We start from the raw sequence: 20,967 nt of genomic DNA on the forward strand, positions 1-20,967 counted from the left end.
AACTGAAGGCAAATTTTTTTTATTATCAAAATTCTATTTCTCTCATTTTATTAAATATAGGAATGCGTTTCTGATAGCTATTTTGTCACTGCTGTAGCAAGTTATGAGTGTTTGAAATACGCTATGTAATACTAGTCTGGCTAACTGCGACTTCAAAGCTCTGCGAGCATTTGGTCTGGCAAAGATATTAAGCCCAACCGTTTCCCAAAGTGCGTGGTTGACCCGCCTCCCTGAAATGCCTCAGTTTGCTACTGGTTGAAGCCAGAAAAGGCTGTGACGAAGCTTAAACCAATCACATCACTCTTTCCTCTGACGTATGCGACGCGACGGGGCTAACTGGTAGATTAAACTCTTACCGAAGCCGGTCGGGAGCAAGGCGAAAACGTCCTTCCTTTCAATAAGTACCTCCAGGGCTGCTCTTTGCTCCGTTTTCAATGAGAACTTGCTCCATGTTCGTAATGTTTCTAGTGAATGAAGCGCTTCCGGCATAGATTCTGTAAACAATCTATGGCTTCCGGTCGCAGTTCTACTACGTCACTGCCTTGAACACGCCTCTACCCAGGGCCGTTGGAGATGCTCAAAGTTGATTGGCTCCCGATTTTTCGGGAGCTTGGAAGAGCTGTAGATAGCTTGCCTCAGCTCGCAACAGGCCCTCGTGTTGCGTCACACTTAGGATGGGCGGGCCCAGGCTAATGTAATACATCAGTCCGTATGTCAAAGCAACAGCCGTAAACGAGATTCGTCGAGACCTGTGCGAGACATCGTAGGATGGAAGTAAAACGTACAGCGGAAATCAAAGCGACCGACATCTGGCAACGTCATCAAAAGACCAAAAAGATCAAAAGCCCTCCTTCGAATGCTGACGTAATCGAGCCGGAAGTTTTCCCTGTGTCTGAAATTGCTCCCTACTCACTATATAGGGCACTGTATAGCAGGGACGCCATTTTGTAGTGCTGTCCGAAACCTTAGTGAGGATTATGTCGGAAATGCGCTCAGTTTAATATGTATTTATCGCAACAATACACGCATGTATTTATTATTTTGAAAACCCACCAGCCGCCTGATCTGGCACGCTTTAATTGTGCGACAGTAATGATGTAAATACCAGCGCAACGGACTAGTCCTTATCCTGTCGTCTTTCCAATTCTTCTCTACTCCACGCTGGTTCGAAGTCGTGTGGAATAATCTCCATCACTGATGAAGCTGGCAAATCTCGAAATTAATCTAAATCGGAATGATCTGGCTGCTGTGTAAACAGTTTTCAAAATGGCGGCGCCGACACTTCACATTTGAAGTTTCTCACAAGTCTCGTGAAGATAAGCGACGCCTGCTGTGGACCAAACGAGCTACATTCAACATGGCTAAAAACCGAAAAGGCCGATAAGTGTAATATAATATGCCAATACGAGTGACAATATAAGGTTAATAAAACCGAAAACGTAATTGAATAACACGTTAATTAAGAAATAAAGCAAGTTTAAAAATGACTTCAGTTCTCCTGTAATAAAAGGCAGCGGCAAGGAAGAACTTAAGTATTCGGCCTTGATTTAAAAGAACTAAAAGATGCAGCTGACACGAAGTACTTTGTATTGATTAATGTGGGAAATGCGATCACAAAAATACATTCATGTATTTATTATTTTGAAAACCCACCAGCCAACTGATAATGACGTAAATAACAGCGTGGCGGAGTAGTATCCGAAAGCGTTTTTTTTTTTTTTTTTTAATTTTACCAATGAGCTCACTATATAGTCATCTATATAGAATTCCCTAGATAGTGAGTAGGGAGTGATTTTGGACGGAGCCATAGTGTTGTGTAATGCAGTGATTCTCAAACTGTGGTACGCAGGCTCCATTCTAGTGGTACGCCAAAGAATTACTTAATTAAATATAAATTAAATAAATAAATAAATAAAACGTGAAATACTATCCATAATATCCGAAGGGATGAAAATATCTTATCAACCGATGAGAAGAAAATGAAAGGAGATACAAATTAAGTTAATAATTTTAAAAAGTTTGCAAGTGCTTCTGGGTAGCCATACGTAGCGTACGTACACGTTCCCGCCGGTTCCGCTGACAGACGGTTATCCGCCATTGGTAGACTAGGCTGTGATGGGAAAAGGTGGAGGTGGCTTTGCTAATTATGACGAGTACGACAAAATTACTGTCGTGACTTAAATCCGCGAATGGGAGCGTGGATCAGGAGAGAGGGAGAACTGAAGAGGACGTGTGTGAGCCGAGCGCGGATGCTAACGACAGTGGCAAAACCAGCCCCAGAACTGCTAGCAAACGGCAGAAACCAGTGAGGAGGAAGTATGACGGAAAATACAAAGAAACGGCAAGAACTGCAGCTATGCATAGCCTGTTTTGATTTTTTTCAAGTACATCAAGTACAGTACTTTTTTTACTTAACATTTAAGTACAGTACAGTTATTGAACTTTTAAGTACATTTTCATTTAATCTTTAAGAACTCTTAATATTTATTTTAGTACAATGTTTATTTCACTTTTATGTGCAATTAATTTTATTTGATTCATTATTTAAGTACAGTGTTTTATTTTCCTATATTTAAACACCGTGTTACTGTTCAAAGTACTGTGTGTAATGTTACAGTGGCCAACAATATTAAATATACTTGTTAAAGGTCCCATGGCATGAAATTTTCACTTTCTGAGGTTTTTTAACGTTAAAATGAGTTCCTCTGACCTTCTTAAGTCACCCCAGTGGCTAGAAATTTCATAATGTGTAAACCAAACTATGCCCAACATTTGAGAATGGCGCGTCAAAACGGTGCGTTGATAAGCTCTTCCCTTGCCTACGTCAGCAAGGGAGATGATCCCCACACCCCCCCCTCTGGATTCCCACCCACTGTATGGATTGCCCGCCCAGTTGTAGTGAGGAGACCATAAAGGGAGGACACAACAACATGGCATCACCTAAGCGAGCGAAACATGGAAATTGCGCTGTACATGGATGTGACAACACAGAAAAGAGTCTGTTTTTACTGCCGACGGGAGAGCCCCTGAAGACGCAGTGGCTTAATTTTATTTACTCCAATAATACGCCGTCGAGTCTACCTAAGACGGTGTATGTTTGTCGGAAGCATTTTTCTGAAGAATGTTTCCACAACTTGGGACAGTACAGGGCAGGTTTTGCACATTAACTGTCACTGAAGCCTGGGTCCGTACCAAGCATCCCTGCCGCATCAGCCACAAACACCGAACAAGTAAGTGTATAACTGTTGCGTCGTTTTGCCGTGTTTTAAAATCGGTGCCACGTTAGCCTTGCAATGGCTACATTAGCTGTGCAGCTAACCGCTTCCTGCAGTTAGCCAGGTACTCCGCGCTACAAAACCAAAAAGCATGCAGCATGCTCTGTTATAATAGCCAATCAAAACAGTTTTTACAAAGACACCCACATTTTTTTAAGTCACTCGTTCATTTTATTTGTTTGTTTGTTCAGTAAAAACCCAAACATTTGTTGAATTTATTTTATTTCCTCGCGTCGCACCTTAATGACGTCAGCGCGCGGTATTTTTCCCTTCGCGGTTTGTTCCTTCTCTCTCGCCATAGTAAGACACCCACATCCGCTTGTTCTGACCCACTGGAGGTAGCGTCACAGTGCTGTTAGCCAATCAGAGGTAACACGTTTACATGTCATGAATATTAATGATAAGACCCGCCCCCACCCTCTACCCTTCCCCGCCTCCTGCTTCTCATTAGCAAAACGACGCACTGGGAAAAGCGCTGAAATGGGGCTTTCTCCCAGGAGGCTATATCTACGTGCCGAGGGTTCATTTCGAGAAAGGCTGCGGATATAACATCCGGAAACCTCCACGAGCCCGTTTAAAGCATCAACAAACCACCATGCCATGGGTCCTCTAAATAAAACCTCGGCCTTGTTTTTAATGAATACTTAGGCCTACTACGCTACTGTATTTTAATGTTGATCATTATGGTGGTACTTGGAGAGCCAAGTATTTTCTGAGGTGGTACTTGGTGAAAAAAGTTTGAGAACCACTGGTGTAATGTGTCAAATTTCGAGTGTGAAGAGCTGAATTGTAAACTCGTTTAATTTTGTAAATATGTCTAAAGAACCAAAGTTATGAACATTTTGAAAATCCAGTGTTTTTATAAAATTTATATTTCTGTCCGTTTCCCCGGTTTGTGTTTAAACATAAAAGCCAGAATTTACCAGGTACGTTCACTTTGAAATTGTGGACACCCAAACGACGGTGCTGCTCGAATGCACTGTGTAGAAGAGAGTTAAACTTTTTTAAAATTCTCTTCAAAACAGTATTACTGATATTTCTACACCTTTTCATTTTTTTCCCCATGAAAACCTGTTCGGAAAATCGTTTATTTTTAGGAAGGATACAAAATTTTCCTCAGCGAGCTGATGATTCGCGGGCGCTAGACAGCAAAGTGTTCAGCCGATTTTATTGGAAAATCAAGTCAACATGAGATATACGGCCTCTAGCTGGGAATCATGAGTTTCAAGCCGATTGAACCAACACTGAGTGAGCTGGAAGTAACAACAAAACACACGGACCGGTGACGAATGTCACTAAAAAAAAATCCAAGATGGCGGCGCCTGTGAATTTGGTGTATTGCATTACACAACGTTAAAAAAAAAAAAAAAAGTAAAAACTCGTCACAACACCGCACAAAATTAACAATATATTCCGTACGTGTGATTTATTCTTGAATCGACACTAGTTTTATGTAGATGAAACGTCTTTAAAGGAGCAGTCCACCGTACTTCCATAATGAAATATGCTCTTATCTGAATTGAGACGAGCTGCTCCGTACCTCTCCGAGCTTTGCGTGACCTCCCAGTCAGTCAGACGCAGTCAGACGCGCTGTCACTCCTGTTAGCAATGTAGCTAGGCTCAGCATGGCCAATGGTATTTTTTGGGGCTGTAGTTAGATGCGACCAAACTCTTCTGCGTTTTTCCTGTTTACATAGGTTTATATGACCAGTGATATGAAACAAGTTCAGTTACACAAATTGAAACGTAGCGATTTTCTATGCTATGGAAAGTCCGCACTATAATGACAGGCATACTAACACCTTCTGCGCGCTTCGGCAGCGCATTGATACGGAGCTCAGATTTTAAGCGCACAGAAGGTGTTAGTACGCCTGTCATTATAGTGCGGACTTTCCATAGCATAGAAAATCGCTACGTTTCAATTTGTGTAACTGAACTTGTTTCATATCACTGGTCATATAAACCTATGTAAACAGGAAAAACGCGGAAGAGTTTGGTCGCATCTAACTACAGCCCCAAAAAATACCATTGGCCATACTGAGCCTAGCTACATTGCTAACAGGAGTGACAGCGCGTCTGACTGCGTCTGACTGACTGGGAGGTCGCGCAAAGCTCGGAGAGGTACGGAGCAGCTCGTCTCAATTCAGATAAGAGCATATTTCATTATGGAAGTACAGTGGACTGTTCCTTTAAAGGCCAAACGAAAACATGCTGTTCTAGTTTTGTAGTCTTATGCACATATATTTGGGTATCTGGAGCCCACCAAAACACAAACTGCCCATTTCAGAAAACATGCGCTCCAGCAAGCCGTCCAGGTTTGGCTCTGCTTTCTGTGTCACAAGAGGAGCTCGTTAGAATTATTCCTCCCCCTCATCTCAGTATCTCCACTCATGGCTTGAGAACTGCCTTTGTGAATGAATATTCATGAGGAAAATGCGCACTCATTGGCTGGTGGAAGAGTGGGGGTGGAGTGAGCAGTGGTTCGTTGTCACTTAAAGGAACAGGAACTCGAACCGGCCGTTTTAAGCAGGACTGTTTGGACAGGGTGAGAAGGGAGCTGTGGTGCTTTTATCCTTGTGGTATTCCATTAAGACCTCAGCGACTGGTGTCAACTTGTGGATAAGGGGTATAATATGTCACCTTTAAACTCCTTTATATTGGATTTCCCTTAATTCTTGTATAATAGGAGAGAAATAAAAGCAGTAGAATTATTCAGATTCGGTCTGTAAAAATATAACAAATACATAACTCGTTGATGCTGGACTTATTGGATACACAGTATTCATTGGTTTGCACATATACAACCCCGATTCCAAAAACGTTGGGACAAAGTACAAATTGTAAATAAAAACGTAATGCACTAATTTACAAATCTCAAAAACTGATATTGTATTCACAATAGAACATAGACAACATATCAAATGTCGAAAGTGAGACATTTTGAAATTTCATGCCAAATATTGGCTCATTTGAAATTTCATGACAGCAACACATCTCAAAAAAGTTGGGACAGAGGCAATAAGAGGCTGGAAAAGTTAAAGGTACAAAAAAGGAACAGCTGGAGGACCAAATTGCAACTCATTAGGTCAATTGGCAATAGGTCATTAACATGACTGGGTATAAAAAGAGCATCTTGGAGTGGCAGCGGCTCTCAGAAGTAAAGATGGGAAGAGGATCACCAATCCCCCTAATTCTGCGCCGACAAATAGTGGAGCAATATCAGAAAGGAGTTCGACAGTGTAAAATTGCAAAGAATTTGAACATATCATCATCTACAGTGCATAATATCATCAAAAGATTCAGAGAATCTGGAAGAATCTCTGTGCGTAAGGGTCAAGGCCGGAAAACCATACTGGGTGCCCGTGATCTTCGGGCCCTTAGACGGCACTGCATCACATACAGGCATGCTTCTGTATTGGAAATCACAAAATGGGCTCAGGAATATTTCCAGAGAACATTATCTGTGAGCACAATTCACCGTGCCATCCACCGTTGCCAGCTAAAACTCTATAGTTCAAAGAAGAAGCCGTATCTAAACATGATCCAGAAGTGCAGACGTCTTCTCTGGGCCAAGGCTCATTTAAAATGGACCGTGGCAAAGTGGAAAACTGTTCTGTGGTCAGACGAATCAAAATTTGAAGTTCTTTATGGAAATCAGGGACACCGTGTCATTCGGACTAAAGAGGAGAAGGACGACCCAAGTTATCATCAGCGCTCAGTTCAGAAGCCTGCATCTCTGATGGTATGGGGTTGCATTAGTGCGTGTGGCATGGGCAGCTTACACATCTGGAAAGACACCATCAATGCTGAAAGGTATATCCAGGTTCTAGAGCAACATATGCTCCCATCCAGACGACGTCTCTTTCAGGGAAGACCTTGCATTTTCCAACATGACAATGCCAAGCCTACGCAGCATCATGGCTGCGTAGAAGAAGGGTCCGGGTACTGAACTGGCCAGCCTGCAGTCCAGATCTTTCACCCATAGAAAACATTTGGCGCATCATAAAACGGAAGATGCGACAAAAAAGACCTAAGACAGTTGAGCAACTAGAATCCTCCATTAGACAAGAATGGGTTAACATTCCTATCCCTAAACATGAGCAACTTGTCTCCTCAGTCCCCAGACGTTTACAGACTGTTGTAAAGAGAAAAGGGGATGTCTCACAGTGGGAAACATGGCCTTGTCCCAACTTTTTTGAGATGTGTTGTTGTCATGAAATTTAAAATCACCTAATTTTTCTCTTTAAATGATACATTTTCTCAGTTTAAACATTTGATATGTCATCTATGTTCTATTCTGAATAAAATATGGAATTTTGAAACTTCCACATCATTGCATTCCGTTTTTATTTACAATTTGTACTTTGTCCCAACTTTTTTGGAATCGGGGTTGTATATAATTTTTTTTTTCCCCAAAACCATAGGTTTGCAGTAGGTTTCAAATCCCAAGACTGAGAAGGTGTTCTGATAAACGGTCCTACATTGCAGGAAATCCTACAGTGTGATTCACCTTTAACTTTTAGTCCTAGTTCGCGGTTTTTCCCTCTGCAAAGAACATGCTTCTACATTGATACAACGTCCACCAACCCTGTCAGAATTCATATGAATGTAGGACGTCCTGACGATTCAAACGACTCCGTCAGAATATGCTGTTACATTCATATGAATCTAGGACGCTCTGACTCTTCAATTGACCCTGTCAGAATATGTAGAATTAATAGTTTTTTTTTTTTGTCACTATTCACAAATACCATTTGCTCTATTAAAATGAGTGTAGGACGTTATTACAATTCAAATGACGCCGCAGGATGTTCTCACAACTCATATGACCCCATCAGAATATGCTTCTACATTAATAAATGAATGTAGGATGTTCTGACAATTCAAAAGACCCTTTCAGAATATGCTTCTACATTAAAATATGAGTGTAGGACGTTCTTACAATTCTGCATTGCAAGACTCACGCAATGGTTAGAAATCAGCGTTATGTTAGATTAAAGGGGAACAGAGGGCAATATATAGAGTAAATATAACAATAAAACACATTAACGAACCTTATTCAAGACTTACAAAAGTTTTTTGTTCTAAGGTTGGAAAGTTATAGTGTTTTGAAAGTAGCTCGAGCAAACTATTTCCGCAGTTTGAACAGCCCGCCATGATATTCATTTTATCCAATCAGAATGCACGTTCATTTTCTCTGCCTAACACTCATGACGTATGCATGTGCCTAGTTGTGTTGGCTCATTGAGGTTGGGACTAGCACGTGTGAATCGGAAAGTAGGATGAATTGTAAGTGATCGGCTACACAATGCCACAGTGTGTTGCTTTCGGGTGTAATAATAAATAATAAATACCTGTTTCTGCCTCTTGCGACGATTTCGCAAGTCCACGGGTGGTGCCTATCTCATTGCAGCAAATAAATTCTGCTGGACTCGTGAGCAACTCCACGTTACATTTTCCGCACGAGCACCACGCCGTGTCACCTGCACGCATACGCTCTGCCCCACGCTCGCCATGCCCATGGTCAGCATCAGTCTCATCCTCGCCATCATCCGAGCTTTCTTCTCTTATTTCATCACCGGAGTCGAGAGTACCTCTCCTAGGTTCAAACTGGTACCCTTCTAAGCCATAGCCTGCTTACAGTGTGTCTTGCGGGATCTCTTCGTATGATTCGACAGAGCTGTCGCTTTCACTTGATGCGCCCGACGCCATGATTACACGCTTCTCTCCTAGTGCAGTGAGTAGGGCTGACGTCACGGTCTTTTAAAAATGGCAACTCTTGTGCCGTTTAGCGTACCGACTATTATATTTACAATTACCAAGATATTTCGTCGTTTTCTAGTATATAAATTTGATAGAATACTTAAGAATACGTTACTTTGTCACATCAGCAACTGTATATATTATATTTGGTACCCCTTTAAGTAGTAAAGATTGAATGCACGCCGTTAATCTGCACCGTTTATAGCACAGCTGATGTAGGACAAAAATCTGTTCAAATGCCAAGAAATGACGTTTTGTGCTCTGTGCATGCGCAGTGGGGCTGTGTAGGACAGTTTATCAGAACAAAGGCTGTGTTTCTCTGTCTATTTGGAAGTAATGTAACTTCTTGGCAGAAGCAACCAAACATCCGGGTAATTCACAATGCCATCAGTCTTCGCAGCAACCCCTGTACCACCTACCACAAAACAGCCCCAGAGCATCACTGATCCCACCACCAGATTTTATCAGGTGCTGTTTTTGTATGCAGTCCTCTTATATCACCAAACATGCTGAATACGTTACAGGCATTTAGCAAACGCTCTTATTCAGAGCTACGTATAACATACCCGGAGCAGATGGGGCCATTCCTGCTGGTCCAGGGAATCGAACCAGAGACCTTTTGGTCCCAAAGTTGCTTCTCTAAACTTTAGGCCATGGCTTCCGCAACACTGATGGTGTGTATAACCAAAAAAAAAGTTTGATTTTGGTCACATCCGACTACGACGTACAATGTACTTCTTCTAACGAAGAAATTTTGATGCTGCATTTTGTAACTTTTAGTGCTGTCAAAAATGTCGCGTTATTAACGCGTTAACTTGACTCAATTTTAACGGCGATAATTTTTTTATCGCGAGATTAACGCCCTGTGACATGATGTAGGTTTTTCATAAGCTTTTGAAACTGCCAGGAACTTGGAACAGAAAACCGATAGCAGCTAGACTGTAATGCCACGCCCCGCACAGCCAGAGTCCTTTGCCCTCCTCCCCCCAAAGAACCAGCGCGGGCAGGGCGCGCTAGTAGAGATGGGATTTATGGCTCTTTGATGGGATCCGCATCTTTGTGATCCGTTCTTTGAAAAGAGCCATTCAAAAGACTGGCTCATTTGGCTCTTTTTAAATATTTATTCAGTTTTAAGAAGACAGCGTCTAAAGAAGCCAGATCCCTCTGAACTGTAAACTCAATGCTATCCCAGAAATCCGTCCTGTAATATGCAAATTTGGCCGCCTCTGATTGGACAGCGCGACGCATCAACAGGCAGAAAGTGTAAAAGTACAAAATGTGTTAAGTGAGCTGAAACAGTAAAGATCAGATTCAATGCAATATTTATCAATGAACAACTTATGGTGATGATACACGGGGCAACTTTTGGGGCAATGTTGCCGAGCAATGTTGCTGGGCAATTGCGTTTTGACTCTTTTCTATTGAGATTGGGCAACATTGTTTCTTTCTGAATGGTTTTGATAATCTCTGGCAACTTTTTGAGATAAGCCAATCAGAATGCGAGTATCGAGTCATGTGACCTCCGGTGAGGTTCGGATCAGAAATTTCAAACAAATATGGCGGCCGCTCAGTGTCAGTGGAGTGAAGAGATGGAGAGACTCCTCATCTGTTTTTACGCCGGTAAGTTGTTATTTTAATATTCTATATGGAGGAATTTACCTCACCAAAGCTCTAAAAAACAACAGACAGCTTGATTAAATGGTCACAGCAAAAATTAAGACGTCGATTTTTTTTTTTTTTTTTTTAGCTAACTGTAAACTGCCGTTGCTAACTGTTGTTGCCCATTGTTAGTTGCCCTGAAAAGTTGCCCTGTGTCTCACCTAGTTGCCCGTTGCCAGCAACATTGCTCGGCAACATTGCCCAAAAAGTTGCCCCGTGTATCATCACCTTTAAAGTTAATATAATAGTGTACTTTATATTATAATCAAACATGTCAAGCCTACCGTCACTGAGAGTTGTAGACTAACTCAAGCAGTAGATCACTTCACTCCTGGTTCTTTTGCTAGCACCGGTGCTCGGCTTAGGTTCACTTTGCAGTGGCTGTGTCAAGACGTGTTATGCTTTGCAATAAAAAAAACATTGGTACAAAGCAAGCCCATTCACTTTTTTATGCTGATAAGAGAATTACAATGGTTTTTCATGTGACAAAAATGTGCGATTAAATTGCGATTAATCGCGAGTTAACTATGACAGTCGCGATATTAATCGCGATTAAATATTTTAATCGCTTGACAGCACTAGTAACTTTCAGAACACCAGCTTGTTGTTACGAAAGTGGCTTTTAACAGTTGCCTTTTTCCCCCTCCTTCGCCATCCTCTTGACTGTGTGGGAGTGCAGTGCTTATGGATTTCGAGCAAATGTCTAATGGTTTCAGACATGCAAAACTTGTTGTTCTAGTTCTAATTGGGCTTCATGGTATTTTGGCTGCTTATGTATTTTTAACATCCGTTACCTGATTAGTGCAGGTCAACAACCATTTGTGTGCTTTGTGTCGAAAGTTCTGGGTTTTTCCCATGCTAATTGATGACAAAGGGTTTGTGTGTGTGTGTACCCCAGGGAAATAGGGCTTTGTTAAGGCAACAGGAGCGCTCCTGTGAACTGAGAGCGACTAAAAATAAGAAGTTTGCATTAATTTGAAATATCCTTTAGGGGTGTTTAGTAATTTTCGTGCACGCGTTTTAGAGAGAAGAGACACTCACTAAAGAAAATATTTCTTATGAATTACAAGAAGAACTACTGTTTGAGTAGAAAATTAGAGATATTTTGTGGAACGTTTAATTCATGCAATGATTTTTGCGAAGTTTTTTTTTTTTTTTTAAGGACGGTGCCAATTATTATAGAGGCCACTGTATTTTCATCTGTGTGCACAAGGTCTAAGCTGGCTTATATAATTGATACTCTTGCAGCACCGCAGTGGGAATGGGTGGGCGGCCTCTTCCTCGGTGTCTCAGCATGGAGGCATGTCACTCAACACACACACACGGCTAAGAGAATTGCATGGGCTGTTAATAGCTCTGAATAATGCACAAATCCCTCATGCCTTCCTCTCTTATGCGATAAGACCAAATGAATACACAAACACACACGCGCTTAATTGTATAAACGTTTTATATCCACAGGGTGGCACTTGGTTCTTGAGTATGTCATCCGTCACCGTCAAAGTACCCAAGAATGCAGAATATACATCAGTTTAACTTCTTACAACTTTAGCAATGTTGAATAAAATGCAAGAAGGATGGAATAAAACCAAAATAGGTCATGAAATTAAATGTGAACGCAGTACATCTGTATATTAGCAAGCATACACATGTTGACAGACAGACGTGAAATATAACGCGTTTTCACAGACTTGCTGGTATTGGTGAAAATTCATGACCAGCCATAAGAGTAGGAACTAAGGGAAGTTAGTCACTTATGCACGCATGAATTTGTTTTTGTTTGTTTCGTGAACACAATTCGTTTGTAAATTGTAGTTGTGCTCTCTGAGACCATAAAATTGTCGTTGCACCACTCCGCCATCCAGATAGCTTCACTTTTGAAACTTTATTACTGACTTAAATTTGCTCATTTTGGTTCCATTTACACTGTCTGGCCAAAAAAAAAAAAAAAAAAAGACACGCACTAATATTTCACCGGACCGACTTTACCTTTTAATTACTGCATGTATTCACGATGGCATTGTTTCAACAACCTTAAAGTGCCATTCCACCATTGGATGTATTCTTTGGCATAAAATACAATATATTTTATGACAACATGACTAGACAGAGAAATCTTTTAGCTTCAAAATGATATATCAAACATAATTTTTTGACAACGACAAGTATATTAATTTTGCGACCAAAGTCACCTACCCTTTTAATTTCCGCGCGGTAGTGAAACGTGATGTCATCGGCAGGTTCCCCTTCTTGTGTACCACGTGTCGGTCTATTTTTAGACCAGGAAACCCCCAAAGTGAGAGAGTCATTTCTCCTCGTATATGGGGGCCAAAAAAATTGCGAAAAATTTTGAGTTAATCTTTCAGTTAGCTAGATTTATTGGTATTAGCTAGATTTATTGGTATTATTTTTATCGCATTCTATCCGCCATTGCTGATAATATGTGCCACGTCACATGGTACACAAGAAGGGGAACCTGCCGATGACATCACGCGCGGAAATTAAAAGGGTAGGTGACTTTGGTCGCAAAATTAATATACTTGTCGTTGTCAAAAAATTGTTTGATATATCATTTTGAAGCTAAAAGATTTCTCTATCTAGTGATACCATTTATATATGTTGTCAAAATATATTGTATTTTATGCCAAAGAATACATCCAATGGTGGAATGGCACTTTAATTACATTATAGGCATTTAACACACGCTCTTATCCAGAGCGATGTACAATGTACCCAGAGCAGCCTGGGGAGCAGTTGAGGGTTGGGTGCCTTGCTCAAGGGCACTTCAGCCATTCCTGCTGGTCCAGGGAATCAAACCGGCGACCTTCTGGTCCTAAAGCTGCTTCTCAAACCTTTAGGCCATGGCTTAGTACGACGTCACAACATTCATTTCCATCCAGAGTTGCAATAATTTTTGGCTGAGATTGCTGACCAACTCAAGCAACCCCGGATCATAACACATTGGCCACTATGCATGATGTGTGCATCACTTCATGTGCTAACCTTCTTACCCTGATGCGCCCATCGCTCTGGAATAGGATGAATCTGGACTCATCAGACCACATGACCTTTTCCCATTGCTCCACAGTCCAATCTTAATGCGCCCTAGCAAATTAAAGCCTTTTCTTCTGATGAGCCTAACTAACTAGTGGTTTTCGTATGGCCACGCAGCTGTTTAGTCCCAATCCTACGAGTTCCTGTCGCGCTGTGCATGTGGAAATGATCTTACTTGCACTATTAAACATAGTCGTGAGATCGACTGTCGATTGTTTTACGATTTGACTTCATTCACCAAGCATTTAAATGATCTCCGATCACAGTCAGTCAAGATTTTTTTTTTTTTTCCTGACCACATTTCTTTACTGAAGTTCACGGTTCACCACGATCCTTCTGGTTTTAATGGTGCTTTGGACAGTTCTCAACCCAATTTCAGCAATCTCCTTAGTAGTTTTCTTTCTTTGCTCTAGACCAATAACTTGACTCTTCTGAAGCACGGTGACATCTTTTCCACGACCACAGGATCCGTCTTCCAGTATGGTTGTTTAAGAAATGAGAAGCTACTCACTGCATCAGTTAGAGTTCAAAGAATTGCTACCAGCTGAACCACACTAATCACTGCAGTAATTATCCAGTCAAAGGCTCTTAAGTATTTGATTATTTAAATCCAAATAGTGACACTTTTTTTCACCAGGCAGTGTATATAGTGCTGTTTATTTTAGTTTAAGAAAATAATTGCACCAGTGAAACCTTGTTTAACTTAAATGTAATGCTGTATTAAAGGGATAGTTTGGGATTTTTGACATGAATCTGTATGGCATCCCCATCAATAGTGTCGTGCAAACACACTGACTTACCCCCGACAGCATCCTGTGAGTCCAGTTCTTGTCCAGTTTTGGTCCAGACGAAAGTAGTCCGGCAAGTTTGTTGGGGTCACGAAAGTAAAACGTTTTTCGTCTCAAAACAGTATGTGTTCAAAAGAGCGATATATTTGCATCACAAAACCGTTGCCAAATAAAAAGTCAGACCTCGAAATCGCTTGGCACTATTTTCTCTCCCTTCTTATCACTGCGCGCTGCCGCCAGGTGACAGCCACGGCTGTTGCATTCATTGTTTACTGCTAGCAAAGTTAGCGACAACATGTCTGACTACGACAGCGACGTTGAAAACATTGACTTCATCTCACAGCCAAAGGGATATCTTTATGAACCCGAATATACAGATGAAGAAATTCGCCAGATGGAGTTAGAACGGGCAGAGAGAGAAAGGGTGGACAGAGAAGTGGAAGAAGGTGAAGCTGGAGCCGCAGCTTGTTAACGCCGCTGATCTGAACTCCTAATCACTGCCAAACAATGGGAAAGGTGTTGATTCCTGCGCAGATGTCAACATGACAGCGCGCAGTGATACCGAGGGAGACAAAATATAGCGCCAAATAATTGCGAGGTCTGACTTTTTATTTGCCAACGGTTTTGTGATGCAAATATATCACTCTTTTGAACACATACTGTTTTGAGACGAAAAACGTTTTACTTTCGTGACCCCAACAAACTTGCCGGACTACTTTCGTCTGGACCAAAACTAGACAAGAACTGGACTCACAGGATGCTGTCGGGGGTAAGTCAGTGAGGTGTTGAGGATGTCTGTGAATACCGGAGACAGCTGATCAGCACAGTGCTTCATGGAGTGTATTTGCACGACACTGTTGACGGGGATGCCATACAGATTCATGTCAAAAATGCCGAACTATTGTTTTAAGGCAGTGTAAAGAGCTTTATAGATGTCAAGCCAAACAATTAGACATGTTCTCGATAGCTTATAATAAGGTTATTTCTGAAGCGTTGCATAAAAATGACAGGACAAAAACAATGAAATATTAAATTGTGATGAAATTGAGAGATAAGGACTTTTTTGTAGTATAGGACAGTATTGGTCTGTGCGTAACTGGCCAGTAATTTTTAGTTTTTACAAAATTTAACTCCTTAAATCTCCTTAAAAAGAGACTGAGTAGAGAAAGTCTTGTACCCTACAGTACCTGCATCGGGCTCAGAGTCTCAGCAGAAGATTCAGGGTTCATAATGTGACAGTGTGTGTGTGTGTGTGTCTTTGCCTGCCTTAAAATCCTCTCTTTTTCTCTTATTTTGCTCTTCTGTTCGTCACCATCTCTTTCCTTTATCCCCATTTCCTTTTTGTGTGCAGAGATTTCAGATTGTCTCCAAGTTGCATCATCCATACAGTTGTGGTTTTGTTTCCTCCCTCTCCCCTCCTTCTCTCTCTCTCTCTCTCTCTCTCTCTCTCACAGCTCCTGAGGAAGAGGCATATAGGAAATGACATAGTGACCATCATCTTCCAGGAGCCGGGCGCTCTGCCGTTCACGCCCCAGAACATTCGCTCGCACTTCCAGCATGTCTTTGTGATCGTTCGCGTTCACAACCCCTGCTCTGAGAACACCTGCTACAGGTACACATTCCTCTCCTTGTACACTACTGCTTCCAGTTACCATAGCAACCCTGCCCTGACAGCAGTTGCCGTGGATACTACATGTTAACATAGCAGTGCTTTTTTTAAACCACATTACAAGCGTGTCAGTTCACCTTCAGAGACATTAGATGTTAGTAGGAGTCATCGGTCTTTTAACTGCACAGGATGATCTCTTTTTTCCTTCACGATCTTTCCTCTTTCTTGATCTCTGTAGTGTTGCAGTGACGCGCATGAAGGACGTGCCCCCATTCGGACCGCCCCTGCCTCCCAGCGGCGTGACCTTCCGCGACCCTGCCTCATTCCGTTCCTTCCTCTTGGCCAAGATCATCAATGCTGAGAACGCTGCACACAAGTCAGAGAAGTTCCACACCATGGCTGCTCGCACTCGGCAGGGCTACCTGCGGGACCTGGCTGAGAACTGCGCCAGCAGCACACCGCTCGACACGAGCGGCAAGCTCAATAACCTCATCTCACTTGCCTCCAAGCGGCGCGAGAGGGTACGGGCACGCCAGGGGGCGGAGCTTGGTGCTGCTGGAGCGATAGCTTGGCGGGTCGTGGCGCAGGATTTCAGTGGAGGCGGAGCAGAGCTTCCGTGTGTGCTGGCCATCTCTACTGAGTATGTGGTGCTGGCTGACTGCTCCACAAAAGAGGTGGTCTTCAATTGCTTCTGCGCCGATGTGATTGGCTGGACGGCCGAGAGGTTGAACTTGAAGCTCTATTATGGCCGAGGGGACCATGTGGCACTGCGTGTGCCTGAGGGCGGAGCCCAAGACATCAGAGAGGTGGTTCAGAGGCTAAAGGTACAAGAACCAACATAACGATTAAAAATGTATCTAGAGGTCATGTTTGGGGAAGAAAGAATACTTATTAATATCAATAAACACTACTATAACAGCTCTGTTTAACAGTTATTCCACTCAATCTGGTCGTACATGAGCTCATGTATGACCAGATTGAGTGGAATAACTGTTTTATTTTATCTACATTAACTGGATTTTGAGAAACGGAGCATTTTTATTTTTTGCAAATTCATTAAATAAAAACGTTGTACAAAACGTCCGACAAAATAATTTCCGCTTAGAATGTAAACACGCCGGTGAAATGACGGGAGCAATATGTGAAAAATGCTATAATAATAATAATTCTTGAAAAATGGGGGAGAAAAAGATGCGTTCTTACCATCAAATATTTTAATTCCTTATTTTGTTGCTTTTTTTATTTTCTAGGGTTTTGTTTTTGAGTATTTATCTCGTCCCCAGTTGGTTCAGCAACACGCTCCGCCATTTTGTTTTTCTCTACTCACATTATATGAGCTGATAGCCTAGTAGTAGACTAGCCAATCGGAGCGCGCGATTGCTCATATCCAGTGAATGTGAATCGAATAAAATTGCTTATTCCACAGCACTGTTAAATTCTTGACTCTGATTGGTTAGAAGGTGTTGATTAAGTTTCTACAACGGTAGCTCTCACAGTCGTACCAGAAATAATACGAGTGTTCGATTTATATTAACGCAATCATTCTAAAATTACTGTTTCTATGGTAACAGGTCATTTCACAGAGGCCTGCATGGTGGATGCTGTACATAATCTAAGGCTAATAATAAACTATTTAGAAAAGTGATTTTGCTCCTGGTAATCTAATTTAAAAACAAGTGCAATTGTTGATATGGTTTCGAGAAGGAAATGTTTATGGAACATTTACGAAAGGAGTCAACACTTGGTAACGATCGGTAAGTTTTCCACCACAAGCGGGTCTTCAGGTCTCGCCAGTTTCTCTGTGACACAACTGCATTTTTTTAACTTCAAGACAGACAGAGAGTAACGACTGTTTAGATCTGCTACAGCATAACTAATAACAGGAGCTAACCTGTTTTGCATATATTCCACAACAATACAACCCCGATTCCAAAAAAGTTGGGACAAAGTAGAAATTGTAAATAAAAACGGAATGCAATGATGTGGAAGTTTCAAAATTCCATATTTTATTCAGAATAGAACATAGATGACATATCAAATGTTTAAACTGAGAAAATGTATCATTTAAAGAGAAAAATTAGGTGATTTTAAATTTCATGACAACAACACATCTCAAAAAAGTTGGGACAAGGCCATGTGAGACATGTGAGACCGCTGTGAGACATCCCCTTTTCTCTTTACAACAGTCTGTAAACGTCTGGGGACTGAGGAGACAAGTTGCTCAAGTTTAGGGGTAGGAATGTTAACCCATTCTTGTCTAATGTAGGATTCTAGTTGCTCAACTGTCTTAGGTCTTTTTTGTCGTATCTTCCGTTTTATGATGCGCCAAATGTTTTCTATGGGTGAAAGATCTGGACTGCAGGCTGGCCAGTTCAGTACCCGGACCCTTCTTCTACGCAGCCATGATGCTGTAATTGATGCAGTATGTGGTTTGGCATTGTCATGTTGGAAAATGCAAGGTCTTCCCTGAAAGAGACGTCGTCTGGATGGGAGCATATGCTGCTCTAGAACCTGGATATACCTTTCAGCATTGATGGTGTCTTTCCAGATGTGTAAGCTGCCCATGCCACACGCACTAATGCAACCCCATACCATCAGAGATGCAGGCTTCTGAACTGAGCGCTGAAAATAACTCGGGTTGTCCTTCTCCTCTTTAGTCCGAATGACACGGCGTCCCTGATTTCCATAAAGAACTTCAAATTTTGATTCGTCTGACCACAGAACAGTTTTCCACTTTGCCACAGTCCATTTTAAATGAGCCTTGGCCCAGAGAAGACGTCTGCGCTTCTGGATCATGTTTAGATACGGCTTCTTCTTTGAACTATAGAGTTTTAGCTGGCAACGGCGGATGGCACGGTGAATTGCGTTCACAGATAATGTTCTCTGGAAATATTCCTGAGCCCATTTTGTGATTTCCAATACAGAAGCATGCCTGTATGTGATGCAGTGCCGTCTAAGGGCCCGAAGATCACGGGCACCCAGTATGGTTTTCCGGCCTTGACCCTTACGCACAGAGATTCTTCCAGATTCTCTGAATCTTTTGATGATATTATGCACTGTAGATGATGATATGTTCAAACTCTTTGCAATTTTACACTGTCGAACTCCTTTCTGATATTGCTCCACTATTTGTCGGCGCAGAATTAGGGGGATTGGTGATCCTCTTCCCATCTTTACTTCTGAGAGCCGCTGCCACTCCAGGATGCTCTTTTTATACCCAGTCATGTTAATGACCTATTGCTAATTGACTTAATGAGTTGCAATTTGGTCCTCCAGCTGTTCCTTTTTTGTACCTTTAACTTTTCCAGCCTCTTATTGCCCCTGTCCCAACTTTTTTGAGATGTGTTGCTGTCATGAAATTTCAAATGAGCCAATATTTGGCATGAAATTTCAAAATGTCTCACTTTCGACATTTGATATGTTGTCTATGTTCTATTGTGAATACAATATCAGTTTTTGAGATTTGTAAATTATTGCATTCCGTTTTTATTTACAATTTGTACTTTGTCCCAACTTTTTTGGAATCGGGGTTGTATATGTGTCTATAAATGGATAAAAAGCACTTCATTAATAAATAAATTGTAAGCACTGGCAAGTAGCTGTGGTATAAGAGGAATAAAACACGTCAGGACATGCTGTTGTATGTCAGGGCACATCACACCACCATATCGTTGATTATTTTCCTATAACAGCACACTCCACCATGACCTAATCCTTAAAGAATACAGGAAGAACATGCAAACGCTTGTTGTTGTTTGTTAAATTTCTGTTAGCTAACTAGTCAAGTTAGCCAGATGAAGACGTAGTGAGGTTGCTGATTTGTGGAAGTTGTTGAGCAAAAATAAGTGCCATTAAAGTGTACACTTTATGCCTAAGCTGTGCTTCAGGTAGATATTACAGCTTGGGCCTTATTGTTCATAAAATGGGCGTGGCTAAATTTTGGAGGGCTTGATGACTAAATATGCAGTGACTTCATCCAGGATTCATCCACCCATGAAGAATTCTGTTTGTTGTAATTCCTGTTATCTGTTTTTACAGGGTCTATTTTTAGATATTAAATTGATTAATATTTACCTGTAGACCATGTTTCATTGAATTTAACAGCACAAACTTACCTCCATAAGTGGTCTAATGGTCATTTAGCGAATGGCATTTCCCTCAAAAAAAAAAAAAAAAAGGGTGTTGCCAGGCAAAACAAGCCTCGCTTGGTAGCACCTATGATGGAAGATATTGCAAAAAAAAAATAGGTACCCTATGGATGCATGTGGCTACTGCTTATAAATAAAATTGTTTTCTGATCTCATGTCCATAAAGTAAATCTAGCATATATATTTACTCTATGAGGCAGTAGCCACAAAAATGAAGCGTAATCCAAAAATTAACAATTTAAAAATCACAGAAGTAAAATATACCAAGTGTCTGTACTTTATATTATTCTATTCTTACCTCTTACAGTTTTCGAAACTGAAACCTCCGAACCGAGGCTGACATGCACACGCTGTCGCCATGACCCAAACTCTTATTTCCCAGAAATGGCCCGGCGCTAGAGCTCAGTGGAACGCGCTTTCCCTCTGTAATAAGCATAAACATGTCTGAAAGCGATTTCTTTAGTCTAATCCATTTATTTCGAATGGTGAACCGAATTGTATACACTCGCCGGTCATTTTAATCGGAACACGTGTATGCTCAGTGCACGACTGTTACACTCTTACAACCCCGATTCCAAAAAAGTTGGGACAAAGTACAAATTGTAAATAAAAACGGAATGCAATAATTTACAAATCTCAAAAACTGATATTGTATTCACAATAGAACATAG

The 20,967-nt window shown here is 41.4% G+C and overlaps 1 protein-coding gene across 4 annotated transcripts in view; it reads left to right on the top strand.

Annotated features, from left to right (window-relative positions):
• The window catches only part of sipa1l3 (signal-induced proliferation-associated 1 like 3), a 330,706-nt gene that overhangs the window by 233,198 nt on the left and 76,541 nt on the right, over positions 1 to 20,967 (top strand). For all 4 annotated transcript variants that reach the window (XM_060923387.1, XM_060923390.1, XM_060923388.1 and 1 more), the window contains 2 exons: positions 15,994 to 16,151; positions 16,387 to 16,972. In XM_060923387.1, the coding sequence (XP_060779370.1) occupies positions 15,994 to 16,151; positions 16,387 to 16,972 (744 nt within the window). The remainder of the gene's footprint in view (positions 1 to 15,993; positions 16,152 to 16,386; positions 16,973 to 20,967) is intronic.

Source organism: Neoarius graeffei, chromosome 6, assembly GCF_027579695.1.
Source record: "Neoarius graeffei isolate fNeoGra1 chromosome 6, fNeoGra1.pri, whole genome shotgun sequence".
NCBI lineage: Eukaryota > Metazoa > Chordata > Actinopteri > Siluriformes > Ariidae > Neoarius > Neoarius graeffei.